Source organism: Brassica napus, chromosome C9 (assembly GCF_020379485.1).
Source record: "Brassica napus cultivar Da-Ae chromosome C9, Da-Ae, whole genome shotgun sequence".
NCBI lineage: Eukaryota > Viridiplantae > Streptophyta > Magnoliopsida > Brassicales > Brassicaceae > Brassica > Brassica napus.
Genome location: NC_063452.1, coordinates 56,864,565 through 56,889,711, shown reverse-complemented (window position 1 = coordinate 56,889,711; position 25,147 = coordinate 56,864,565). Strand labels below are relative to the sequence as shown.

The 25,147-nt window shown below is 37.5% G+C and overlaps 2 protein-coding genes across 2 annotated transcripts; both read left to right on the top strand.

The window, feature by feature from the left end:
- Nucleotides 1-8,189: 8,189 nt before the first annotated feature.
- LOC125592762 lies at nt 8,190-8,750 on the top strand. Its single transcript, XM_048768158.1, has one exon. The coding sequence runs from the start codon at nt 8,190-8,192 to the stop codon at nt 8,748-8,750; it is 561 nt and encodes a 186-aa protein (XP_048624115.1).
- A 4,884-nt stretch (nt 8,751-13,634) lies between these two features.
- On the top strand, nt 13,635-21,952 carry LOC106383775 (protein EXPORTIN 1A-like). Its single transcript, XM_048769093.1, has 32 exons — nt 13,635-13,940; nt 14,602-14,718; nt 14,974-15,066; nt 15,148-15,219; nt 15,350-15,457; nt 15,524-15,606; nt 15,742-15,880; nt 15,987-16,055; nt 16,138-16,215; nt 16,347-16,409; nt 16,504-16,548; nt 16,678-16,785; nt 16,919-17,017; nt 17,151-17,354; nt 17,509-17,568; nt 17,820-17,930; nt 18,196-18,293; nt 18,431-18,539; nt 18,689-18,754; nt 18,840-18,938; nt 19,018-19,098; nt 19,175-19,264; nt 19,404-19,489; nt 19,588-19,668; nt 19,760-19,942; nt 20,046-20,112; nt 20,318-20,428; nt 20,553-20,660; nt 20,750-20,887; nt 20,999-21,136; nt 21,227-21,331; nt 21,432-21,952. Exons 1-32 carry the CDS (start codon nt 13,842-13,844, stop codon nt 21,552-21,554), a joined length of 3,231 nt encoding a protein of 1,076 aa, XP_048625050.1. The 5' UTR covers nt 13,635-13,841; the 3' UTR covers nt 21,555-21,952.
- Nucleotides 21,953-25,147: the final 3,195 nt, after the last annotated feature.

Below are 25,147 nucleotides of genomic sequence, written 5' to 3'. Positions count from 1 at the left end.
CAGATTATCAACATTGGACAGAGTGGCAAATTGGAGTCAAGGCATAGATACCACTTGTGTTCTCTGTAAATCTGCGCATGAGTCGAGAGACCATCTCTTTTTTTGAGTGTGTGTATACGGCTCAAGTCTGGGAGTCCATTGTGAAAGGGATCTTGGGTGTTTCGTATACAAATCATTGGTCAGAGATTATGGATATTATAACAGATTCATCAAGGGAGAGGAAGAGTTTGTTCTGCCTAAGATACTCTTTTCAAACAGTACTTTATGCAGTATGGAGAGAAAGAAATAAGGTCAGGCATGGAGATAGGATGTTGCCTGTTGTAGTACTTCAAAGATTGCTTGATAAGAGTATAAGGAACAAGATCAGTGTGTTGCGCATGAAGGGGATTAAAGGAATGGAGGCGATGATGCAATTTTGGTTTCATACTAGGATGTAAAGAGTTTTTCTTGAGTTTTGATTCTAAAAAATAAAGAGTATGCATACTGATGTAACAAGACTGTTTTTTTATGAATAAATTTAACATTCATTAAAAAAAAAAAGAAGAGGAGATAAAGATTTTGAAGGAGAAATGACTTACAAGTTTTGAGCTTGATTTGAAGTTTTGTTATTTTGATTTGAGATAGTAATTTTATATTTTGCAAAGTAACATTTGATGTAACAAGGTATTTTTTCTTTGAATTAAATTTAACATTCAATTAAAAAAAATGTTAAAAAAGTGCAATAATTAAGATTTTAATTTTAAACAAAGGGGTAATTAAGATTTTAACAAACAAGGGGAGGTCATTGTAGATGAGATAACTATTTTTTTCATTTTATCCTGACAAACTTTCAATATAAACAACAAAAATAAAAAAAAGCAAAGGGGTACCTGACCCCTCAAGTAGCTCCGCCACAGACAATGATACGTGCAATACACGTGACCAGCTTCTGGTCTCCGACATTGTGTTCCACTTGATGCGTTAACAACCAAACACACACTAGATCGAGTTTCTCAAATTTGATCATCTGAAAAGTTACCCAAATGATCTTAGGTATGGGTGAGTAATTGTAGGCATCACCTTCATGAGAGTGAGAATCTCTTTGTTTGTTTCACTTCCGAAGGATGTAGTATCCCATAAACTCTGGAGATCATTTAGAGTCTGACCAGGGCCGGCTGATACAAGGGACCGCCCGTCTCCGTAACTTGATAGTTAATGGTCCAATATTTTTCTTATATATACATATTTTAGATATAAAATTTCAAATATTCATTAAATATGTTTATAAGGAACCCTAAACTATTTCACATGTATATAATTTGTTTTATCAATATGTTTTATCAATTTGTTTTATAAAAATGTTGATGATAATTTTTTTAAAAATATATTTAAATTTTAGATAAACATGAACATTAAAAACTTAAATTTTTTTGGTCCATTGGCCCAAATAAATGTTGAACCGCCCTGAATCTGACTTAGGAATCATTTATCATCTAGTCAAGCAACAACCATGCAATATGCGGGATGAAAGATTATGTATGATGCAAGATGGCATCAATGATGCCACAATTACTTATAACACAGCTAAAATCAACGGTAAGATTGCAATGATATCACTTTGTACGTTAATATAATGATCACCAAGTAAGGGTTAAGGGGCTGCATAGGCTAAACAACTACACAAAATTAATTTAAGGATATTCTATTTGGAAAGACGCAGGAATCGTTAACAGATATATCACCTATCTGTTACATCCAATAAATAACATTGAGATAGCTTATGACACATCGATAGAGGTTTCAACTATCACAGTATACTAAGAGCATCCGCATCAGCAGTTTTAAAGAGGTTCATGGGCTTGGGTTCATAGGCCCGGAAATTAGAAAAAAAAGATTAAATGGGTTTAAATCGGTGATCCGGCTCTTGCGAGTGAACCCGTATGATACGGGTTTAAGCCACGCGTCGAACAGGCAGTGGCTACGCGTTATTGCGTCGAATGCGAGAAAAATAGGGTTTCGCGTGAGAGGAATCATTTTCTTTTCTATTTTCGAAAGCTAGGGTTTCTTTCTCTCGGAGGCGATTTCTCGTGCGACGCGACAGCCGGAGATTTTCTCGATCTAATCGACGTCAGACTCTCTCCTAGACGATCTCAGGTCAGTATCGACTACTTTGACGGTTTGATTGAATCGATTTGGGCTCGAAAGCGTTCTCGGTTAATGAAAATCGATTTGGGGGTTTCGATGTAGGGTTCAAAATCGATACGGGGGCTTCGATTTATGGTTTGAAATCGTCATGCGGGTTCCATTTAGGGTTTGTTTATCGGGGATTTGAAATCAATTTGGAGGTTTCTAGTTAGGGTTCGAAATCGAGTTTCTAGTTTCGATTAACCGTTGATTGTGTTCTAATCTTTGCTTTTTCTGGTACAGATGGATCCCGCAGAAGAGAGAAGAGAGACAAAGAGGCACAAGGGTTATGTTTTGTACTCACGGGTGTATGTACCCGATCAACTTGATTCACGGAAATGTAAAATATGTCTCTATATATAAACTATGTCTCTCACTTCTGTTTGTGCAATTCCTCTTTCACTCCTCTATATATAAAATGTTGTTTGATTCTTCTCACAAAACTATGATCACTACACACTAGCTTGGATTCTTCTCAACCATCACCACACTTTCATACACTTTCATACAACCACCACCACACTTTCATACACTTCATACACTTCTCAACCATCACCACGATTCTTCTCACTATCACCACACTTTCATACAATCATTATCTTCTCCACACTAGCTTTGATTCTTGTCAACATTACGATCACTTTTCCTTGTCATCAACCAATCCATAGAGGTTAGTTCAAAACTTTTCTTCACTGTTTTTTACATATCCATAAGTTTTTATAAGTTTTAAAGGAAAAAAAAAATGTTGTTGTAAGATAGTAATGTTTTTGTAAGTTTTAAAGGAAAAAAAAATAATGTTGTTGTAAGATAGTAATGTTTTTATAAGTTTTAATGAAATTAAGTTATGGAATTTAAAAATAATATTTTTAAGTTTTAAATTCAAAAAATGATAAAAGACAACAATACATACCATATAGACAAGAAAAAAAAATCAATGAAAAATATCTAGCCCTAATAAAAAAAAATATAATGAAAAATTAAAAGAAATAAAGAAAATAATAATAGGATTAAATATGATTTACAAACCCCCTTTTGCCTTTTGTAGGAAGGAAAAGAAAAATAAATTGCTTCAACAATGTCTTCCTCATCAAGTGATGAAGTAGTTGAAGCTTTAGAAGAAATGGTCGACCAAGTAGTTGATAATTTCATCGACTCAATAGTTGATGGTCAAGCCAACAACCCGAAGAGACGAGCTTATATCGAAAGAAATCGGGAACGAGGACACAATCAACTATTGAACGACTATTTCAAGGAAAATCCTACATACCCACCGGAAATGTTTAGGCGGCGTTTTCGAATGAACAAGCCATTGTTCCTTCGCATTGTCGATCGCCTAGGTAGTGAAGTTCCATACTTTCAGCAAAGAAGAAATGCTCACGGAAGGTACGGGCTATCTGCACTTCAAAAGTGTACGGCAGCTATACGTATGCTAGCATATGGTCAATCGGGAGATACATATGACGAATATCTCCGACTTGGTGAAAGTACAACACGTTTATGTTTGGAAATTTCACTAATGGGATAATACAATTGTTTGGAGATGAGTATCTAAGAAGACCTAATGAGGATGATCTTCAACGATTACTCGATGTTGGAGAGGTACGCGAGTTTCCAGGGATGATAGGCAGCATCGATTGTATGCATTGGGAGTGGAAAAACTGTCCAACGGCTTGGAAAGGTCAGTACACACGTGGTTCAGGAAAGCCGACAATTGTCTTAGAAGCTGTGGCATCACAAGATCTTTGGATATGGCACGCGTTTTTCGGATTACCAGGTACCCTCAACGATATCAATGTTCTTGATCGGTCACCAGTTTTTGATGACATTTTACAAGGCCGAGCACCTAAAGTTAAGTTCAAGGTCAACAACCACACTTATCGTATGACCTACTACCTTACTGACGGAATTTATCCAAATTGGTCAACATTTATCCAATCCATCCCACTTCCTCAAGGTCCTAAACCAGAGCTATTTGTTGAACGTCAAGAATCCACCAGAAAAGATGTCGAACGGGCTTTTGGAATATTGCAATCAAGGTTTTCAATAGTTAAAACCCCAGCTCTACTATGGGACAAGGAAAAGATAGGAAGGATTATGAGAACTTGTGTCATATTGCACAATATGATAGTAGAGAACGAACGAGACGGATACACTCAAATTGATACATCTGAGTTCGAGTCAGGAGAGTCAAGCAGAAGTTCCAAGGTGAAAAGGAGAACAAATTTTAATATCGGTAATATGTTAGGCATTCGCAATGAAGTTCGAGATTCATAGAAACATGATCGTTTGAAAGCTGATTTAGTTGAAAATGTATGAAAAAAGTTTGGTAATGTAGATGAATAATCTTTGTATGTTCATGAATATTCTTAATGTATTGAATAAAAACTTTTAAAATATTTTAAAAATTATTATATTTTATTCATGTATTGTCAGTATATTGAAAACTTAAAAAAAAATATTATTTTATTCCTATGAACCCCTTCTTCAGGTTCACCAATGCAGGAACACAATAGATAGAAGTTCATCACTATTCATGGTCCCACTAAAAAAATATAAAAAATCCTTATGAACCCCAAGAGGGGGTTCATTGATGCAGATGCTCTAAGAGCATCATTAATGCAGTTTCTAAGATGGGTTTTTAAACAAAAGAAGGCATTTAAGTAAATCAAAAAGAAAAGAAATAAAGATAACCGATCCTTAATTAAGCGTTTTTGGAACCGATCACAAAGAGAACTCTTATTACACGTGTCGGCTTTTGTGATTCTTTTTTTTCCTTTCTTCCCCCAAATCGATTTGCGATGGCCGGCGAAGATTTCCAGTCTCGCGTCGAGAGGATCTTCGGATCTCTCGCCTTCTCCCGCTCCACGTCTTCTACTACCTCCACGTCTTCTGCGCCGCCGCTGCGGTAAAATCAATGGGGCTCGGTGTGGTCTCTCTCCGGCGCAGAAGTGGAGAAGCGGGAGTGGAAGCGAGAGATCAATGGGGCTCGATGATGAGGTATAATCAATTCTTCTTTAAATGGTTTTGGTTAGGTAACGATTGTGCAAGTTAGGAAACGCTTGAGTAAAACTAGGGAACAATTGAATTCATATGTATTCATATCATTAGCCTAGAAGATCGTTAGGTTTTGTAGTACGTGAACTTTCAACAAAATGATCTTGATATGAACCTTTGTTCACACATGAAGAATTAAAAGATTTAGACTAAGGTTCGTATCAGTTTGAATTAATTTTAATCTCCAAGAGAGATTTAGCTTAGTGTTAAGAGAAATGGTAGCCTAAATTTTCTAGTTCTTTTGCAAATTAAAAGGTTCGTATCAGTTTCCAATTGAAGGTTCTTGAATTTTCAATTTTTATTGTTAACAGTCGTAGGCTTAGTAGGAGAACATCTCGTTTTCTTTGATACTGAGCATTGTTTCTATACCTTTTGCTGTGAAACAATTTTTTTTTTTAATTCATAAACCATTGAAACAATTTTTCACGGCTTGAAATTTTTGCTTCTTGACGCGGGACGAAGAAGATGAGTATGATAAGGTCGCACTAGGGAAAGAGGATGGTGGTAAAGGCGTGTCTATGGAAGATGCCATTTCGAGACCTTGTGGTGTGCGGATTCGGGACCCTCGTGCTAACCATGCTGCTGCAAAAATGAGGTTGAAGGAAGATGAATTCGAGGCCAACAAGTAAGGTTTTCTTGTTTATGTTTCTTCTTATTGAATAAGTGATATTCTTCAATTCTTCTAAAAATTTTAATTTTTTTTAAGAACTCTTAATTAAGAAACTCCCGTTGGACCATTGAGAATGAGAGTTTCTTAACTAGAGTTCTTAAGTCCAGTTAAGTACATTTATATAATTAAATAATCATTAAGAAACCCAAGTGGGTTTCATAGGATAATCATGCTCTAAGTCACCAAATTAAGGCTCGTAAGTTGTAACTTTTTTTTTTTTCCTTTGAACAACTGCTTGTAAGTTGTTACTAAAACAAATCATCATCAGTGTGTTGGGCCTAATAGTTCAACGTTTGAAGAACGTTTTATTGTGCCTTTAGGTCGATTTCCGGTTAGACTTGAGAAGACATGTTTGCACCATATCTCGTCATTGCCAACTGTTGCACCCGGTCTGGAGAATTAGTCGGACCTAAAGCTCATATAACCTCTCGACTATTAAAAAAAAAAACTAAAGCAAATCCATAACGACCTTTGTGTCCATATTTATGATGGATCCAAAAATTTACACTTAGTTTTCCCTCAACTCCCTAACAACTTCTTTTAAATTGCTACATGTTATAAATAATTAAGTGGATGACCCATAACCAATGACCAAAACAAGGTCCAACCGTGGCCAATAGAGGAGAGAGAGACGGTCGTTTGAGGAGAGAGAGACGGTCGTCAGAGGAGAGAGAGGGTCGGCCAATCCTTTGGCCGAATTAGACTTAGAATGTTTTTCCTTTTCTCTGTTTTAGATGTTTTTCTATTTCCTATTGGATTAGGTTTTGGATAATTTCTTTTTATCTATACCTTGTAATTCCTATATAAAGGAACCTCTATTGATTCATTAATAATACACAGACAATTCCCCATTCTTTTACAACACGTTATCAGCACGATAGCCTCCAGAACCCTGAGACAAAATCGAAACCTAAAAGCCTAAACCGGCGACCATACTTAAAACCCTAGACACGTTCTTAGTTCATCCAAGAACTCAGACGATCCATCTCGAATCCTTGACATTCTCAGCTCACGTCCTAGCTCAGAAAAAAACCCGTCCAGCTCGCGATCACACCCGAGATGCGATCGCACTCGACACGACCCGCGTCCGAGAGGCCTCACACCCGAGACAAGCCGACAGCTCGCGATTATCCCGGCTCCGCGACCCGATTGGAACCTGCAAGCATCCGATTGTTCTCTCTCTCTCTCTAAAGGTGGTCCGGTTCTAAACCTCTACGAAACAAAGGTATACCGTGATCTGAGAACCTAGATTGATCAAAACTCTAATCCATTATTATGGAAACTTTGTCCTTGATCAAAACCCTAAAAACCTACAATCTAAAATCAACAATCTCATAACTAGTAACATAGAAATCGATTCTTTAGAACTTAATTGATTGTTCCTGATTTGAATTTGAGAAATCCTAATTTTGGAATCGAAACCCTAAAACCTAAAGGACTGAATCCGATTTTAATTGATTGAATGTTTGATAATCTGAGGTTTTAGGATTGTTAGATTGATTGAAGTAATCTGATCTAGAACTTGAATCCTAAAGGCCTTGAAACCTTGAAATCACATTAATTAAAACCGGCAGCCTTATTGTTTAAAGTTGAAACCCTAATTTCATAAATCAAATTGCTAAGGTTGTTTGCATTACATCCAAATCTGAATTGAATTGCATTCATATTGTTTGAAATCGACCAGCATGTAGAAACATACGAATTCGAATCTGATTGCATTGAAAATACATATGGCTGTGTGGCCTTAATCTCTCTGGTACATGTAGAATCATATATTAGGATTGTTCGCACCATGGTTAATTAGATTTACATGTCCGATCCTATTGCTTGACTACATGGCCGTGTGGCTTGATTGTTCGCACCATGGTCGATTAGATTGATTGTTTTTCATAAATGCGTAAGACAAGTTTGTGGCCGAGCTTGTTAATATACCATGCCACATGATCACATTGTGAACCTAAATTGAAATGATGATGTGATTCAGATGTCGAAAATCTCAAATAGAGACTATGCAGCCCTTAATCTCTCCGGAGATAACTACTTGCAGTGGGCGCTAGATACAAAGATCAGCTTAAGGTCAAAAGGACTTGGTGATACTATCATCAAGGGAAACAATGAGACCGATAAGAATCGGTACATGGCTATAAGTATTATACGCCATCACCTCATTGAAGGTCTAAAAGATCAGTACATTACGATGGAAAATCCACTAGAGTTTTGGGATGCTTTACAGCATAGATATGATCACCAGAAAACGGTGTTACACCCAAAGGCTAGAAATGACTGGAAGAATCTAAGATTCATGGATTATAAGTTAGTGGATGAGTACAATTCAATCTTGTTTAAGACGGTCTCGATGCTGAGACTTTGTGGTGAAGTAGTAACCGAAGAAGAGTTACTTGAGAAAACATTCTCTACATTTCATTCCCCAAACATAATACTGCAGCAACAGTACCAAATGAAAGGCTTCGCCACATACACTGATCTAATCTCGTGCCTGCTACTGGCCGAGGCAAACAATGAGCTCCTGATGAAGAACAATAAAGCTAGACTTGCTGGAACAGCCCCATTACCAGAGGCCAATGAAGTTGAAAAGAAAAATCCCAACGAGTGCAATTACATCCAGAATGATAAGAGATCACTTGGCAAAGGCCGAGGTGGATACATGAACCGTGATCGTGACAATTACTCAAACGGCCGAGATAGATACTTGGCCGGCCGGAAAGGAAACCACAATAACCGTGGTCGTGGTTCCAATCCCGGCCGTGGTCGAGGCGGTTATGGCCGAGGTCGAGGCGGCATATCCAAATCGTCTTACTCGACCAAATCCGTTTGTCACAGATGTGGGATGAGCAACCATTGAGCCAAGAATTGTAGAACCCCAAAGCACTTGTGTGAGCTCTACCAAGAAAGTCTTAAGAACACGAACCCAGAGGCTCACATGGTTCACGATTCAGGATATGAGGCTGATGATGATTCCGACGTTGCTAAAGATGACCTAATGGATTTTGAGACTTCTGATTGTCTCAAAGACTAAAATTTTCAATACGATTTGTTTTATTGCTTTATGATTGTTTTATGATTGCTTTGATGTTTTTAATTTTATTGTTGGTGCTCTGAAACTTTTATAAATGAAAGTTGTAAAGTTTTATAAAATCTTTGAGATTAGAAATCTTATTACTTATAGAAATGAAAGATGATATGAGCATACTCGTGGTGGATAGTGGCACAAGTCACACTATACTTAGAGACAAGAGATATTTTGTAAATCTCACAATGCAAAGTGGAAACGTACACACCATTGCAGGTGTAGCCGGCCTGATTGAAGGTCACAGCCAGGCATATGTATTGATGCCTAAGGGCACTTATCTAGAGATCAAAAATGCGTTGTATTCTCCAAGCTCTAAAAGAAGCTTATTGAGTTTCAAAGACATAAGATTGAATGGTTTCCATCTTGAAACATGGGAAGAAGGAAATAAAGAATTCCTTAACATAATTTCGATCACCAAAGGCTATAAAAAGATCCTAGAAACCTTACCTGCAATGTCTACTGGCCTATACTATGCAAAGGTCAGTATGATCGAGGCTAATGCCTGCGACAATTTCACCTTATGGCATAACCGGCTTGGCCACCCCGGTACTAACATGATGCGAAAGTTGATGATAAATTCACAAGGGCACACGTTCAAAGGAGTTGTCCCATACAATCTCACATGTGCAGCATGTGCACAAGGGAAACTCATAACCAGGCCATCACCAGCCAAAGTTAATAAAGAGATCATAAACTTTCTGGAAAGGATTCAGGGAGACATATGTGGACCAATACACCCACCTAGTGGGACGTTTAGATATTTCATGGTCCTGATTGATGCATCGACCAGATGGTCGCATGTTTGTCTACTATCCACACGGAACTTGGCATTTGCACGCCTGCTTGCTCAGATAATAAGACTGAGAGCACACTTTCCAAACTTCCCTTTAAAGACTATACGTCTAGACAATGCTGGTGAGTTTACGTCCCAGGCGTTTAATGACTATTGTATGTCCATGGGGGTAAGTGTAGAACACTCCGTGGCACATGTACATACACAGAACGGCTTGGCCGAATCATTCATTAAACGTATCCAGCTGATAGCCAGACCATTGCTCATGAGGTCTCAGCTCCCGGTATCAGCATGGGGACATGCCGTATTACATGCAGCAGAACTGATTCGCATCAGGCCATCTAGTGAGCATAGATATTCACCATCCCAGTTACTCACGGGTCATGAGCCAGACGTGTCCCACATCAAAACATTTGGATGTGCCGTTTACGTTCCAATTGCTCCACCACAGAGAATTAAAATGGGACCACAAAGGAGGATGAGAATATACGTAGGATATGACTCCCCAAGCATTATAAAGTATCTTGAGCCAATAACCGGTGATTTGTTTAAGGCCAGATACGCAGACTCACAGTTTGATGAGTCCACATATCCGACCTTAGGGGGAGATAACGGCCGGTTGAACAAAGAAATCGAATAGTCTCGACCATCAATATCTTGGCAAGATCCTCGGACTAAAGAATGTGATATGGAAGTCCAAAAGATTATACATCTTTAAAAGCTAGCTAATCAACTGCCAGATTCATTTGCTGACCCAAATCGAGTGACAAAATCATATATCCCGGTTTGTAATGCACCAATACGAATAGATGTCCAGAAGGGACAAGGTCAAGTGGCTACAGAGTCTAAACAACGTCTCAAACGTGGTAGACCTATTGGTTCCAAAGATAAACAGCCTCGGAAGTCTAAGAGAGGTGCTGGATCCGAGAGCATCATGGAAACCGTCCATAACATTGATGGACCGGCCGAGCCGACCAGAACGGTTGAGCCAAGTGAGCCGGCCACACCAAATGATCCGACCGTTCCAAATGATGGGGTTCAGGACGCCAAACTTCATGGGACACAAGGGCCGGACAATCAAGAGATCTCTATAAACTATATAATGTCTGAAACGAAATGGAACAGAAATGATATCAACGTCGATGATATATTTGCTTATAAAGTAGCACTTGAGATCATGGAAAAAGATGAGGATCTAGAACCCACGTCCATATATGAATGCATGCAAAGATCAGATTGGATCAAATGGAAAGAAGCTATAAACATGGAGTTAGAATCATTAAAGAAAAGAGGCGTTTTTGGCCCTATAACCGTGACACCTAGAGATGTCAAACCAGTGGAATACAAATGGGTCTTTGTGAGAAAGAGAAATGAGAAAGGAGAAGTAGTGAGATACAAAGCACGGCTTGTAGCACAAGGATTCTCACAGAGACCAGGAATAGATTATGAGGAAACTTATTCCCCTGTGGTGGACGCAACTACATTACGATACTTGATCAGTCTGGCCGTGAAAGAGAAACTTGATCTGCGCCTAATGGATGTAGTAACAGTGTATCTGTATAGACCATTGGATAATGAAATTCATATGATAGTTCCAGAGGGTATTGAGCTCAAAGATAAGAAAGGTTCTCGAGAACAACATTGCATTAAGCTGAATAAAGCCTTGTACGGTTTGAAACAATCATGTCGAATGTGGTACAACAGATTATCAGAGTACCTAATGAAAGAGGGTTATAAGAACGATCCAATAAGTCCATGTATTTTTATAAAGATATTTGACAGCAAGGGCTTCGTGATTATGTCTGTCTATGTGGACGACCTGAATGTAATTGGAACCCTTGGAGAGATTTCCCAAACGGTCGAATGTCTAAAGAAAGAATTCGAAATGAAAGACTTTGGAAAATCTAAGTTCTGTTTGGGACTGCAATTTGAGTATGTGGATAATGGAATCCTTGTGCATCAAAAGACATATACAGAAAAGATACTCAAGCAGTTTAATATGGATAAGGCTCATTCCTTGTCGAGTCCTATGGTCGTGAGGTCCTTAGACCTAGAGAAGGACCCATTCGGACCAAAGAAGCCGGACGAGGAAATGCTCAGGCCGGAAATGCCTTACCTAAGTGCCATTGGAGCCTTAATGTACTTGGCTAGTCATACTAGACCGGACATCAGTTTTGCCGTGAGTTTACTGTCTAGATTCAGTTCATGTCCAACACTTAGGCACTGGAATGGAATAAAACATCTGTTCAGATATCTGCAAGGAACAACCGACCTCGGATTGTTCTATATGAGCCGGCCAGGAGATAGCTTGGCCGGGTATGCAGATGCTGGGTACTTATCTGACCCACACAATGCTAGATCTCAGACAAGTTATGTGTTTATACACAGTGGGGCTGCAGTAAGTTGGCGGTCCACAAAACAAACCTTAGTGGCAACATCCTCTAACCATGCCGAGATCATAGCCATGTATGAAGCAAGCCGAGAGCTTGTGTGGTTGAGGAACATGACCGGCCATATCCTAAAGGAGAGTGGCCTGGCCGTGGGAAAGGAAAAGGAAGAGCCAACGATCATCTATGAGGACAATGCAGCTTGCATAGCTCAGCTCAAAGATGGATACGTTAAGGGAGATAGAACAAAACACATCTTGCCCAAGTTCTTCTTCACCCACGACCTGCAGAAGGCTAAAGAAGTTGAAGTGGTTTAAGTTCGGTCCAGTGACAATTCAGCCGACCTCTTCACCAAGTCTCTGCCAACCTCAACGTTCAGGAAGCTGGTTCATCAGATAGGAATGCGCCAGCTGAAGGATCTTCAGTGATGCCTTCATCAGGGGGAGTGTCATGTGTTGTACTCTTTTTCCTGTCTACGGTTTCCATTTTTCCCACCTTGGGTTTTTGGTTTTTCTAGAGAGGTTTTAATGAGGCAACGTCGTGCATGATACAAACCCATATGGTTATGGCATCCAAGGGGGATTGTTATAAATCATTAAGTGGATGGCCCATAACCAATGACCAAGACAAGGCCCAGCCGTGGCCAATGGAGGAGAGAGAGACGGTCGTTCGAGGAGAGAGAGACGTTCGTCAGAGGAGAGAGAGTCGGCCAATCCTTTGGCCGACTTAGACTTAGAATGTTTTTCCTTTTCTCTGTTTTAGATGTTTTCATATTTCCTGTTAGATTATGTTTTGGATAATTTCCTTTTATCTATGCTTTGTAATTCCTATATAAAGGAACCTCTATTGATTCATTAATAATACACAGACAATTCCCTGTTCTTTTACAACACTACATGCTTATTTCATTAATGATAATGTAAATCTCTTTTATTTATACAATAATTACCCAGTATTGTTTATGTCTAAAAAACTGTAACTGTAATCCTTTTTTGCAATATTTAATTAATTTTATATAACAAAATTAATTTACAATATTGTTTACAAAGGATATGTATTACTGCTAAGACTTCCCGCGAAATTGATATTTTAATATAAATAAACTTATTCTGCAATATAATTTGTAAAAAAACCTCAGTATTGTCAAATACATCTTTTGCGCATAATTTAAAATTTTAAATTAAAAGATAATTTTTTACTAACATTGAATGTACAAAATGTTTAAAACGGATACCATAGAAAAATAAGTTTCCTTAATGATTGTTAATTTTAAGTCATATTTTTTACTGTTTTATTTTATTTATAATTTTTGGTCAGATTTGTTTTTAAAATCGACTGTTTTCTTTTATCAAAATTCATTTTTCCATGTCTTAGAATATTTTTTTACACTAAAAATTAAAATTCAAAATAATTAATAGACATGTGAGGAGGAAAAACAAATAAATAAATAGTAAGGAAAGAAGATGAAAACGAAATTCAAAGTCACTCTGTTCCCGTCCCCTGCGTCAATCTTAAGCTGTCTTCGAGAACGCTCCCCCTCTATAAATCTCCTTCTCCGCACAGCGAAGCACTCTCTTTTTCTCTCCCTCTAGATTTTCTCTCCCCTAGGGTTTTCCTCTCCTTCACTGTTCGTTCGTACTCTTATCGGAGGACTCTACCTGCGACTTTGCTCATCTCTCCGCCATGGCGGGCGAGAAGCTAAGAGACTTGAGCCAGCCGATTGACGTCGCTGTGCTCGATGCCACTGTTGCCGCCTTCTTCGTTACCGGATCTAAGGAAGAGGTTGTTCAATCTCTGACTTGTAGTTTCTCGTTCATCAGAACATTGAATTGGGACGAATGGTAGCATATAGTATTACTCTTCTCGATTTGCTCAAACGAGTGTGATTAAGGACTGTGTCGTTGTTAGGGTTTAAGCACTTTGATACGTCTTTGGCCTAATACGCTTGTTTCGGGTCCGTGATTCTACAGCTTTTCAAGTGATAAGAGTTTTCTAATCTGGATTTCATTGTCTAGGGTTTAGAACTGCGTTGAATTGCATATGTTTAGTTGCTCTTGAGGTTGCTGAAAGTGGTTTTATTTGGGTTTATTGAGATTTTGATTTGGTGAACTAACTCCATTGTCCTCGTTTCCTTGCGCCTGATGTGTGTGTTTCCATGATTCTTTTCATGGCTGATAGAGTATTCAAGTTCTACCCGAGTAACATAGGCTGAATATAGTTTTTTGAGTTATGTTTGAAACTTTATTCTCTAGGTTCGAGGTCATATTGGCAGTGAGATTTCTTGACTTGTGTACTACCAACACTTAAGGTGTGAAATTTTGTATGGTTGTGTAATTTTTGATGACTAAATCCGTTAGTTATGCGTCAATGTCAATATTCAACTCATTTTGCATCTGAGTTTTTGGCTTGAATTAATCGGGCATTGTTTTCAAAACATGTACAGAGAGCTGCTGCAGACCAGATTTTGCGGGATTTGCAAGCTAATCCAGATATGTGGCTTCAAGTCGTTCACATTCTACAGAACACAAAGAGCATGGATACCAAGTTCTTTGCTCTTCAGGTGAGTCTCATCCTTCTTGTATGATACCCTTCTGTCATTTATTACTTTAGTTGTACATGCTCATCGACTGATCTATCATTGGCATAATCCTATATGATGGTTGATGTTTTATTCCAAACCATAAAAAATTCAGTTGCGAACAATCAAGTTGTTAGGCTCTAGCATCAGTTGATCATACGCATTGCTTTCAGCATTTTCTCATAGGGTATGAAATTAACTCTCTGAATTTTTTTTTTTTTTGTGATCCGTTCCCAGGTTCTAGAAGGTGTGATAAAGTACAGATGGAATGCACTTCCTGTTGAACAACGAGATGGAATGAAGAATTACATCTCGGAGGTCATTGTACAGGTATACACTTTCGGAGGCCTTAGGTTTGTTGTCTAGATAAACTAGGAAGCGAACTGCTTTGACAATGATGTTGTCTTGCAGCTCTCGAGTAATGAAGCGTCTTTCAGATCGGAGAGGCTCTATGTAAACAAATTAAATGTCATCTTGGTTCAGGTATCTGCATGCTTAGTCTATTTGGTTTAGTAGCTAACGCTTACGTATTTAGTTCCAACACAAAGTTCAATCTACCCCATTGACCATTCTATCTCATGGCGTAAATTAATATATTGTGATACATGAACAGATTGTGAAGCATGATTGGCCGGCAAAGTGGACAAGCTTCATTCCTGATCTAGTTGCGGCTGCTAAAACTAGTGAAACTATCTGCGAAAACTGCATGATCATTTTGAAAGTAAGATCTTTACCTGATTTTGTAATCAGCTCTAACTGGAAACAATAACATTTTTTCTTTTGTTAGCTCCTGAGCGAAGAGGTTTTTGATTTCTCAAGAGGAGAAATGACTCAGCAGAAGATTAAAGAGCTGAAGCAGTCTCTAAACAGGCACGTCAGACTTTTTTTTAGAATCTTATATCCAAATTTTGTGAAATTCTTATTATTCAAACTCTATTTAAGTATCTTGTATATGTTGGTTAAGAACTATCATTTATTTACCTGTTGGTGCTTTTTCTGGTGCAGCGAGTTTAAACTCATTCACGAGTTATGCCTATATGTCCTCTCAGCTTCTCAAAGACAGGATCTTATACGTTCAACACTGTCTGCGTTGCATGCGTATCTTTCATGGATTCCGTTGGGCTACATTTTTGAGTCTCCTTTGGTAATATACTTAATATGTTAAAATAAGATAGAGATAATAAAATTAAGATTGATGTTAATCGGTACCACAATTATGTTGTTCTGATATCTGTTCCGGTTGTTTACAGCTTGAGACACTTCTTAAATTTTTTCCTGTGCCAGCATACAGGAACCTCACTCTACAATGTCTGACCGAGGTACTTCTGTTTTTTTTGTTGTTAATTTTCTTGTTGTCATTTGAATCTGTTATTTATCTATTGGCCTGAATTTGTCTGCTAGGTTGCAGCTCTCAATTTCGGAGACTTCTACAATGCCCAATATATCAAGATGTACACCATTTTTATAGGGCAGCTTCAGGTATATTAGTTATTTTCATGTTTTGCTTTTATTTATATTATTATCTCTTTGTTCATTGACACTCCGATTCTTCTAGTTAGTATATGTAGTAATTCTGGCCTGATGCTCTTCACTTGTTCTCGTGTTTGCAGACAATTCTCCCACCGAATACAAATATCCCTGAGGCATATTCAAACGGAAGTGGTGAAGAAGAAGTAAGTGTTTGCTGTGCACTTGGTTTCGAGGCAGCCCTTTGACTGGAATAATTTATCAAGGTTATAACTGTATGTGTGTTTTTGTCACCTTTAGGCATTTATCCAGAACCTGGCACTTTTTTTCACTTCGTTTTTCAAGGTAAATCTTTTTCTTTGTTTGAGATATATATCTAGTATTTGGGCTACTGGAATTCTGGATATGTATAATGATGGTTCACGGTTGTGTTTTAATGCTTCCAGCACTCATCTATTTCCACTTTATATGCAGTTTCATATACGGGTCTTGGAGTCAACGCCAGAATTTGTTACCTTATTACTTGCAGGTCTCGAATATCTCATCAATATATCATATGTTGATGACACGGAAGTATTTAAGGTTTGTAAATTGCTGTTGCTAATATTGTTGATATTAAAACAGTTGTATATTTTGTTTTCCCCATATTAATCCTCTCATGCGGTTTTCACCCATCCGAAAAATGACGAATTCTACTTGCGTGTGGATTGGGCAGGTTTGTTTGGACTACTGGAACTTGTTGGTTTCGGAGCTGTTTGATGCGCATCATAATTCTGATAACCCTGCGGCAACTGTGAACCTGATGGGATTCCAGGTAGGATGATTCCTTGACTAAAACGGATCGTTTTTTTATATTCTTACATAAGGTTGATACTATAGATGTATATTGTATATTATTTTAACTCCTTACTTTATTTGGGTTATAACCTTGGCTTGCATATTTCCAGATGTCTTTCGCTCCTGGTATGGTTGATGGCCTTGGCTCTCAAGTCATGCAGCGGCGTCAACTTTATTCTAACCCAATGTCCAAATTAAGAGGGTTAATGATTAACCGCATGGCAAAGCCTGAAGAAGTGCTTATTGTTGAAGATGAAAATGGTAACATAGTTCGTGAAACTATGAAGGACAATGATGTTCTCGTCCAGTATAAGGTACTGATTTCTAGTCCAGGTCATATTACTTTTCTTTAGAGAGGTTATATATATACCCAGTTAGTGCTTTGAATTCAGGGAAATTGTCTAAATCCTACTCGTCACTGTACCTCTTTGATGTTTTTCCATTAATTTCTTGTTCCATTAATTGCAGATAATGCGGGAGACGTTAATCTACCTCTCACACCTTGATCATGATGATACTGAGAAGCAGGTACAGTGTTAACTATGATGATACTGGTCTAAGCATATTCGCTTTGTGATATATATTGTGGGGTTAGGGGTTTATGATTGATTATGTGTTTATTGAAAGAGTATTGTCTTATTTCGTGGGGAAACAATCAGTAGTACCCTAAATTTAGCAATTTTAACGTGGGGAAGTTTTTAGGTACGAGTTTCATCTAATCACCTTTTAGTCTGTTTCATACTGTTACTGATGTGAACTTCTGATTGTCCCTTTAAAAGATGTTGAGGAAGCTAAACAAACAATTAAGCGGGGAGGAATGGGCATGGAACAATTTGAATACACTGTGCTGGGCTATTGGGTCTATTTCTGGATCTATGGCAGAAGATCAGGTACAGCCTTCTATTTTTTCACAAAAATGGAAATTGTTGTTGATGCAGTTCTTCCATCTATTAGCTAGTATATTTTATTCGCTTTGAAGATAACTTGTTCAAACGATTGGCATTTTTCAAATTTAATCTTGTTTGTTTTCTCTCATTAGCCCCACACATTTATCAGTATGTGCTTGATTGCTTCTTATTGTGTTCTGAGACGGTGTGTTCAACCTTTCGATTCTGTGCCAACGAATGAATTAAGCTTCATGTTTTATTTTTTCAGGAAAATAGATTTTTGGTGATGGTCATTCGCGATTTGTTGAATTTGTGTGAGATTACCAAGGGAAAAGACAATAAAGCTGTCATTGCTAGCAACATTATGTAAGTTTGGTCCTTCATATTTTGTTGAATTTCTTCCTGGGTTGTTGTACTTCTGTTATGTTGTTTATTCGATCTTTCATGGCTGGATCAGAGTTATGCATCCTAAACTGAAAGATTCTGCTTTGGCATTGTTGCAGGTATGTAGTTGGCCAATATCCAAGGTTCTTAAGGGCACACTGGAAATTTCTAAAGACAGTTGTCAATAAGCTGTTTGAATTCATGCACGAGACGCATCCTGGTGTTCAGGTAGACCTCCAAACTTTAAAATTCTGAGATACAGTTAGTTATTCCGCTGGAATTTTTTTTTAAAATGTATTACTCTGAGAATAAGATTCATATCTGCCCAAGCTAGAATCCGACTCTTTTCTGGTCCTAATGTTTATGTTCCTTTTCAGGACATGGCCTGTGATACATTTTTGAAAATTGTTCAGAAGTGCAAGCGTAAATTTGTTATTGTTCAGGTTTGTATCGCTATGTTCAATTCACCTTTCTTATCCTTCCATTAGCTAAATGAGCTCCTAGTTATATAGTTCATTGTGCTTCCAGGTTGGAGAGACTGAACCATTTGTATCTGAACTTCTATCTGGCCTTGCAACTACTGTTCAAGATCTTGAGCCTCATCAAATTCACTCGTTTTATGAGTCTGTAAGTTTTTCATATGCGTTTCTAGTTTGCCAATTAGAGCTATTTTTCTATTGGGATTTCATGGTTTTCCTGTCTCCAGGTTGGTAGTATGATCCAGGCAGAATCAGATCCTCAGAAGAGAGATGAATATTTACAGAGGTTGATGGCACTTCCAAACCAGGTATGTTAATTAAAAGATGTGGCTGCTCAACTTTTGTTTACGTAGTTGGCTAAAACTGTTCAGTTTTATAATGTAGAAATGGGCAGAAATCATAGGACAGGCACGCCAGAGTGTAGAATTCCTCAAGGATCCAGATGTGATACGTACAGTGCTTAATATTCTACAGGTCTGATTTCTTACCTATTCCTCATAGTGCATTTTTATATCATCATGGCATCTTAGTAGTCGAGTTTCTGCGTCTGCTTGTGTTTAGAAAAATGATTTTATTGCAAGGTATAACTATTACCATGTGTTTTTCCATGCAGACCAACACTAGTGCTGCTACTTCCCTAGGAACGTTCTTCTTATCCCAAATCTCCTTGATATTCATGGATATGTTGAATGTGTACAGGTAAATTCATGGTACATCATTATAGCCTCTAATAGTTACAGTATTCCTTGTGTTACTTTAGTTGGGGGCTCAGTTTATTTTCTTCATGGCTGCACCAGAATGTACAGTGAGCTTGTGTCAACCAGCATTACTAATGGGGGGCCATATGCTTCGAAGACATCATTTGTAAAACTCTTACGGTATGTTTTGTTGTATGCATCACATCCACAATTCTTTATGCCCACTATTTGACACTGTAGTAACTATATATTGTAATGCTTTGCTGTACAGATCTGTTAAGAGGGAAACCCTAAAGCTGATAGAAACCTTTCTAGACAAAGCTGAAGACCAACCGCACATAGGGAAACAATTTGTGTCTCCAATGATGGAATATGTGCTTGCTGACTATGCAAGGAATGTGCCTGATGCTAGGGAATCAGAAGTTCTTTCACTTTTTGCAACGATTATAAACAAGTATGCCTCTTATTGGTTAATGCGTGCCATAGTAATAAAAGATGTCTACCATCTGCGTAATTCTGGATTGCTACAAGATTTGATTCCAAACTTCACTTCTCAGGTACAAGGAAACAATGTTAGATGACGTGCCTAACATATTTGAAGCTGTTTTCCAGTGTACATTGGAGGTAATAGGATTATTTCTTTGTTACTCACATTACAGCTTTTTTAAACGAGGAGACATGGCACTTTCGTTGTGGTGACTAGTGAAAGATTTGATGTAGTTTAGGTTGAGAAGTTAATCCTGTTTTCACCTACCTTAGATTTGATTTTTAATTGGAAGTGGGAGGTGCAGTATATGATTGGAGTTCATTTTTTAATCTTCTTTTGCAGATGATAACTAAGAACTTCGAAGATTATCCGGAACACCGGCTCAAGTTTTTCTCATTACTCCGTGCTATTGCTACATTTTGTTTCCCGGCCCTGATAAAGCTGTCGAGTCAGGTTGGTGAATATATTCTTGCATATATTTGTTTCTTTAGTGTGATCTAAGGAGATATGGCCTTATTTCTAAGTCTTGTCTCACTATTCGGATATCTTACTTACTGTCTTTGTCATTTTGCATCAGCAACTGAAGCTAGTGATGGATTCCATTATCTGGGCGTTTAGACATACTGAGAGAAATATTGCTGAAACTGGGCTTAATCTTTTGCTTGAGATGCTGAAGAACTTTCAGGTTTGGTGTTTGTTTCCGTTGTTTTTACTCTGGTTGTGCTATATATATTTAGTTCCTTGGTGTCTAACATTTATCTCTGATTGTGACAGCACTCTGCGTTTTGTAATCAATTCTTCCGGTCGTACTTCGTACAAATCGAGCAAGAAATATTTGCTGTTTTGACTGATACATTTCATAAGCCTGGTTTCAAGCTGCATGTGTTGGTGCTGCAGCATCTGTTTTGCCTGGTAAAAACAGTCTCTTCCCTCCCATCTTATTGTTGGCCTTTTTAAGTATGCTTGGAAATGGGTAGGTTGTTGTATATAAAGCTTAGACGTTTGTTGATTATAAATTTAAAGGCTGAGAGCGGTGCTTTAACGGAACCTATGTGGGATGTTGCAACTGTACCTCACCCGTATCCGAACAACGCCGTCTTTGTTCGTGAATACACTATTAAGCTGTTGAGCTCTTCATTCCCCAACATGACTGCTGCAGAGGTAAGTAGAAAAACTAAAACCAGTTTCATTTTGATTCTTCTTCTTTCTCAAAGTCTTCTGATATTGAATAATCATTTGATGTACATACAGGTCACACAATTTGTTAATAGACTTTACGAGTCGAGAAATGACCCGTCCGAATTTAAGAAAAACATACGTGACTTCCTTGTACAGTCCAAGGAATTTTCCGCTCAGGTTACTATTAACTCTTCTTTGACACCATTCATTCAATTGCTTTGAAGAGCTCTCAAGTAATAAGCCAAAGCCATTTTGGTGATGTTATATCAACTTTCAGGATAACAAAGATCTGTATGCTGAGGAAGCAGCTGCGCAGAGGGAGCAAGAGCGTCAGAGAATGCTTTCGATTCCTGGCCTTGTTGCTCCTAATGAGATTCAAGACGAGATGGTTGACTCCTAAACAAAAAACAAGAATGCTGCAACAAGTGAAGAAAGCTTTCCCGTAGGCTTTGGAATGAGTGAAGAGTTGAGAAGAGACGTTAATTTCGTCACCCTGCTTTACCTTTTTTCGAGGCCTTCCTAGTTCGATTTTGAGAATTGGAGAAGCCAAGAAAAGAGAGATCTTTAGGGGGTAAACTGGTGTTTTGTTTCGTTAGTTAATTGGTTTTAATATAGATTTAAAAACGTTAGGGCTCTTCTCTAGTTACATGGTTGGCTGATTATTGCTTTGCTTTAAATATATTAGACAAGTTTTCGGGTGTTTTTGTCATATTACTCGAGTGATTCGTGCTTTAGGTGCAAGACATTGTTTACCCTTTATTATTGTTACCATTAATAGAAAGGTGTTCTTTGTCCAAACTCAATTTAATATTTTAGTGTTCACAAAAATCAAAAGGGCTACTACGTAGGAAGATTAGCATGAGGTTTTGTCGTATATAGTAGGGCTGTACATTTTCTCTAACACCCGAACCCGATTCAAAAAATTGGAATGAAGTAGCAAAATATTCGAACGGATTTTGTATTGAACAAGTTTGGATACCTGAATCCGTAACCGAAACTTGAAGTACTACCCAAGTCATCCGATCATATGTATATTTTAATCTTAATCCACATGTTTCATCCAATATGTAATGACTGGTTTTTCTTAACCGATTTTGGTTTAATTAATATTATATCAAATCACTATTTTTCTTAGCCTAAACGTGTGCACATATACATATGAATATGTATCTTTTTCTTGAAACATGAGAGATTAATGCACCATCTGCATCTCTCATCTCTCATTTTCTCTTCTTACAAGATCTTCTTTCCTAAAATATTTTTTTTCTCACGATCCATGTAAAGTTTTTTGGAAACATTAGTTGTTGCCGTCATCAACAATAAAAACCATAAACGTCACTGTAACAACTAGAGCCACTTCGAACCATGTTGTCGTTGTTCATACGGAAGGATAGTTTCCATCCATGGAGCTTCTCTTGTTACTCTCGATCTTGTTACGTAACGAAGGCAATAGGAGGAATAATTCTTTTTGCAAAAATTATGTGATTAATTTTTTTTTATTAAATGCTTAGGTTTTTTCAGTTATATCTGAAATATCCGAAGTGTACAAATACCCGAACGAGTTCTATAACTCTATACCAAAATATCTGAACATCTGAAATACCCGATCCAAATCCGAACGGGTATCCGAACGCCCAGCCCTGGTATGTACTACATGGTAATCAGAGCTTTTCCAAACTCCATTATTTTTTTTCACTCTAAAATAGAGTTTAAAGTAAAATTACTCAAGTAGTATAGTATTTTATTTAGAGAAATTAGACTTTATATACACAAAAACTGTCAAAGAATACCCGACACACTGTTGAACTTTTTTTAATACGAGAACACCCCTATAAATCTACAGCTCAACTATCGTGTATTTCTAGATTTAGTGTCAGAGAGTAAGAGCCAAGACCCCTATTACACGTGATGCATTGTACTTCATTATTAACCAAAAAGACATCAGGGGTAAATGAAAGAAGCATCAATTACATTGTTTTATTTTTTATTAGTGGGGTAGATAGTCACAACCTTTCATTTCTCTTTCTCCCTGAATCCCATAATTTATTTTTTTCTTCGCTCCAGAGAACCGATGAGTTTTTAAATTGGCGAAATGAGAGATTTGCAGTTGATGGAGTGCATGTTTTCTGTCGGAGATCTACAAAATATATCACCAGACAATATGAAGGAAGTGCAGTTGCCTGAACGCAAGTTCATTTTCGGTGAAGAAACCGCAGTCGGCGAGAGGGTTAAAGATGAAGGAAAAGAATCAAAGATCCCCCAGCCTGAGCCAGTAGTGGTGATTGAGTCCATCAGCAAGTCGGAGTCAGGGTTTGATGACTTTCAAGTTGAAGAATAAGAGATTCACATTCCACCGTCCCCATCGAAAGTCGTGTGTTATTGTGAACCAAGCACACACCAAAGAGAAGATGAAAAATGCAAGGTCAGTAATAATCTCCATTTAAGCCTTCATTCACCAATTAAGTTTCTAGTCACATAGCCGTTATCACCATAGGTAGTAGCTAATAGCTTCATATTTGGTTGTTGGAAGTTACTCTTGTAAAGTACGTGTTAACCATCAAACTAATTGCAATCGCAATCTTTAACTGTTATTTTCCTATATTAGATGCTAAGATTACTACTAAATCTTGTTCCATATATATCTAGTGTTATATCATTTAGTAGATGCTAAATCACAAAGTAATACCTTAATATATATTTAGTGTTATATTAGATGCTAAATCACAAAGTAATACTTTAATATGAATGGTCGACTTTGGTTGTGGTTCAACTATTCAAATAACACATAAGTTTACCGTTAGCAGACAAGATCTAATGTTAACATTTAATATTACTTCTTAACTTTGATGAGTACTTGTTAGATTTGTTCGTCTAGATGTGGTGAAGAGAAATGGGAAGGAGAAGACTGATTGATGAGAATGAGATGATGAAGTGGCTGGTGGAAGGTGTGATTGGTGGTGCCAACACTGTAACTCAATCGCATATTGACACATTTTGTTTGGTATTTATAATGTTAGCTGAGATATATAATGTTATAGTTTAATATTATATGATATATTAATGTTTAACAGTACCAGTTAAAGACAATGACAATTAGTAAGTGTTTACGCTATCTATTGTCCTTGTGTTGATAATTTTCATTAACCATATGTACGACCAATGTGTAACTGATATATTATATGATAAAATAACATATGGTTAACATTGTTAGTGACTTGTAAGTGTTATATTAATCTCTAAGATATGTCTTATCGGTAATATTTTTGCAAGTGGATCACATGTATAGAAGATATCAAGAAGCAAATGTGTCTAGTATATAATTTAGCACAGATACTCATAAAAAAAATAAGCCAAAGAGAAGAAGGAAAGATGCAACATTGATGATCTAGTCGATGTTGAATTATCTGATGCTCTCGACCCTAACCATGTGGACATCCTCGGTGGTAGCCTTGTGAACCAGAAGTCAACAACACCGCCAACAATTTAACAACTATGACCTTAATATTTGTTAACTGACAACCTTAATTTGTAACGTAATTGTATCACCTTAGATACTAACATTTTTTGTAGTACTATGTTAACTAATGGAAACTTCACTAAGGCCAAACTTAACATGTCAAATTATATGCTACCTTACCGTTTAGATGCTAACATGGTAAAATTAAAAACCTTAACGTGTTTGTTAACCACTAACATTCTTTGTAATTTTGTATTGACCGGTAGGTTCTTCTTTCGAGGTGTAATAATTTAATCATTACTGATGGCTGTTACCGGTGTCTGTATAGTGCTAACACGAAACTTAACATCTTTGTTTTTTTTTTTTTTTCCCAAATTGAAAACTTTATATATAACAAAAGGCTTTTACAACCATCAAGAGCATATCCGATTACGATTCCACAAACCTCCCCAACAAAAACCGTTATGATACATAACTACACAATCATCATCAACACCCACATAAGGGTGGACCAAAAGGAAATTGCCATGACTCTG

What these genes read in the sequence shown, in the direction of transcription:
- LOC125592762 (XM_048768158.1), top strand. Translation starts at nt 8,190, where the DNA reads ATGGATTATAAGTTAGTGGATGAGTACAATTCAATCTTGTTTAAGACG.
- LOC106383775 (XM_048769093.1), top strand. Translation starts at nt 13,842, where the DNA reads ATGGCGGGCGAGAAGCTAAGAGACTTGAGCCAGCCGATTGACGTCGCT. An exon ending in TTACCGGATCTAAGGAAGAG is followed by an intron (nt 13,941 to 14,601) that starts GTTGTTCAATCT and finishes AAACATGTACAG; the next exon opens with AGAGCTGCTGCAGACCAGAT. An exon ending in ACTGCATGATCATTTTGAAA is followed by an intron (nt 15,458 to 15,523) that starts GTAAGATCTTTA and finishes TTCTTTTGTTAG; the next exon opens with CTCCTGAGCGAAGAGGTTTT.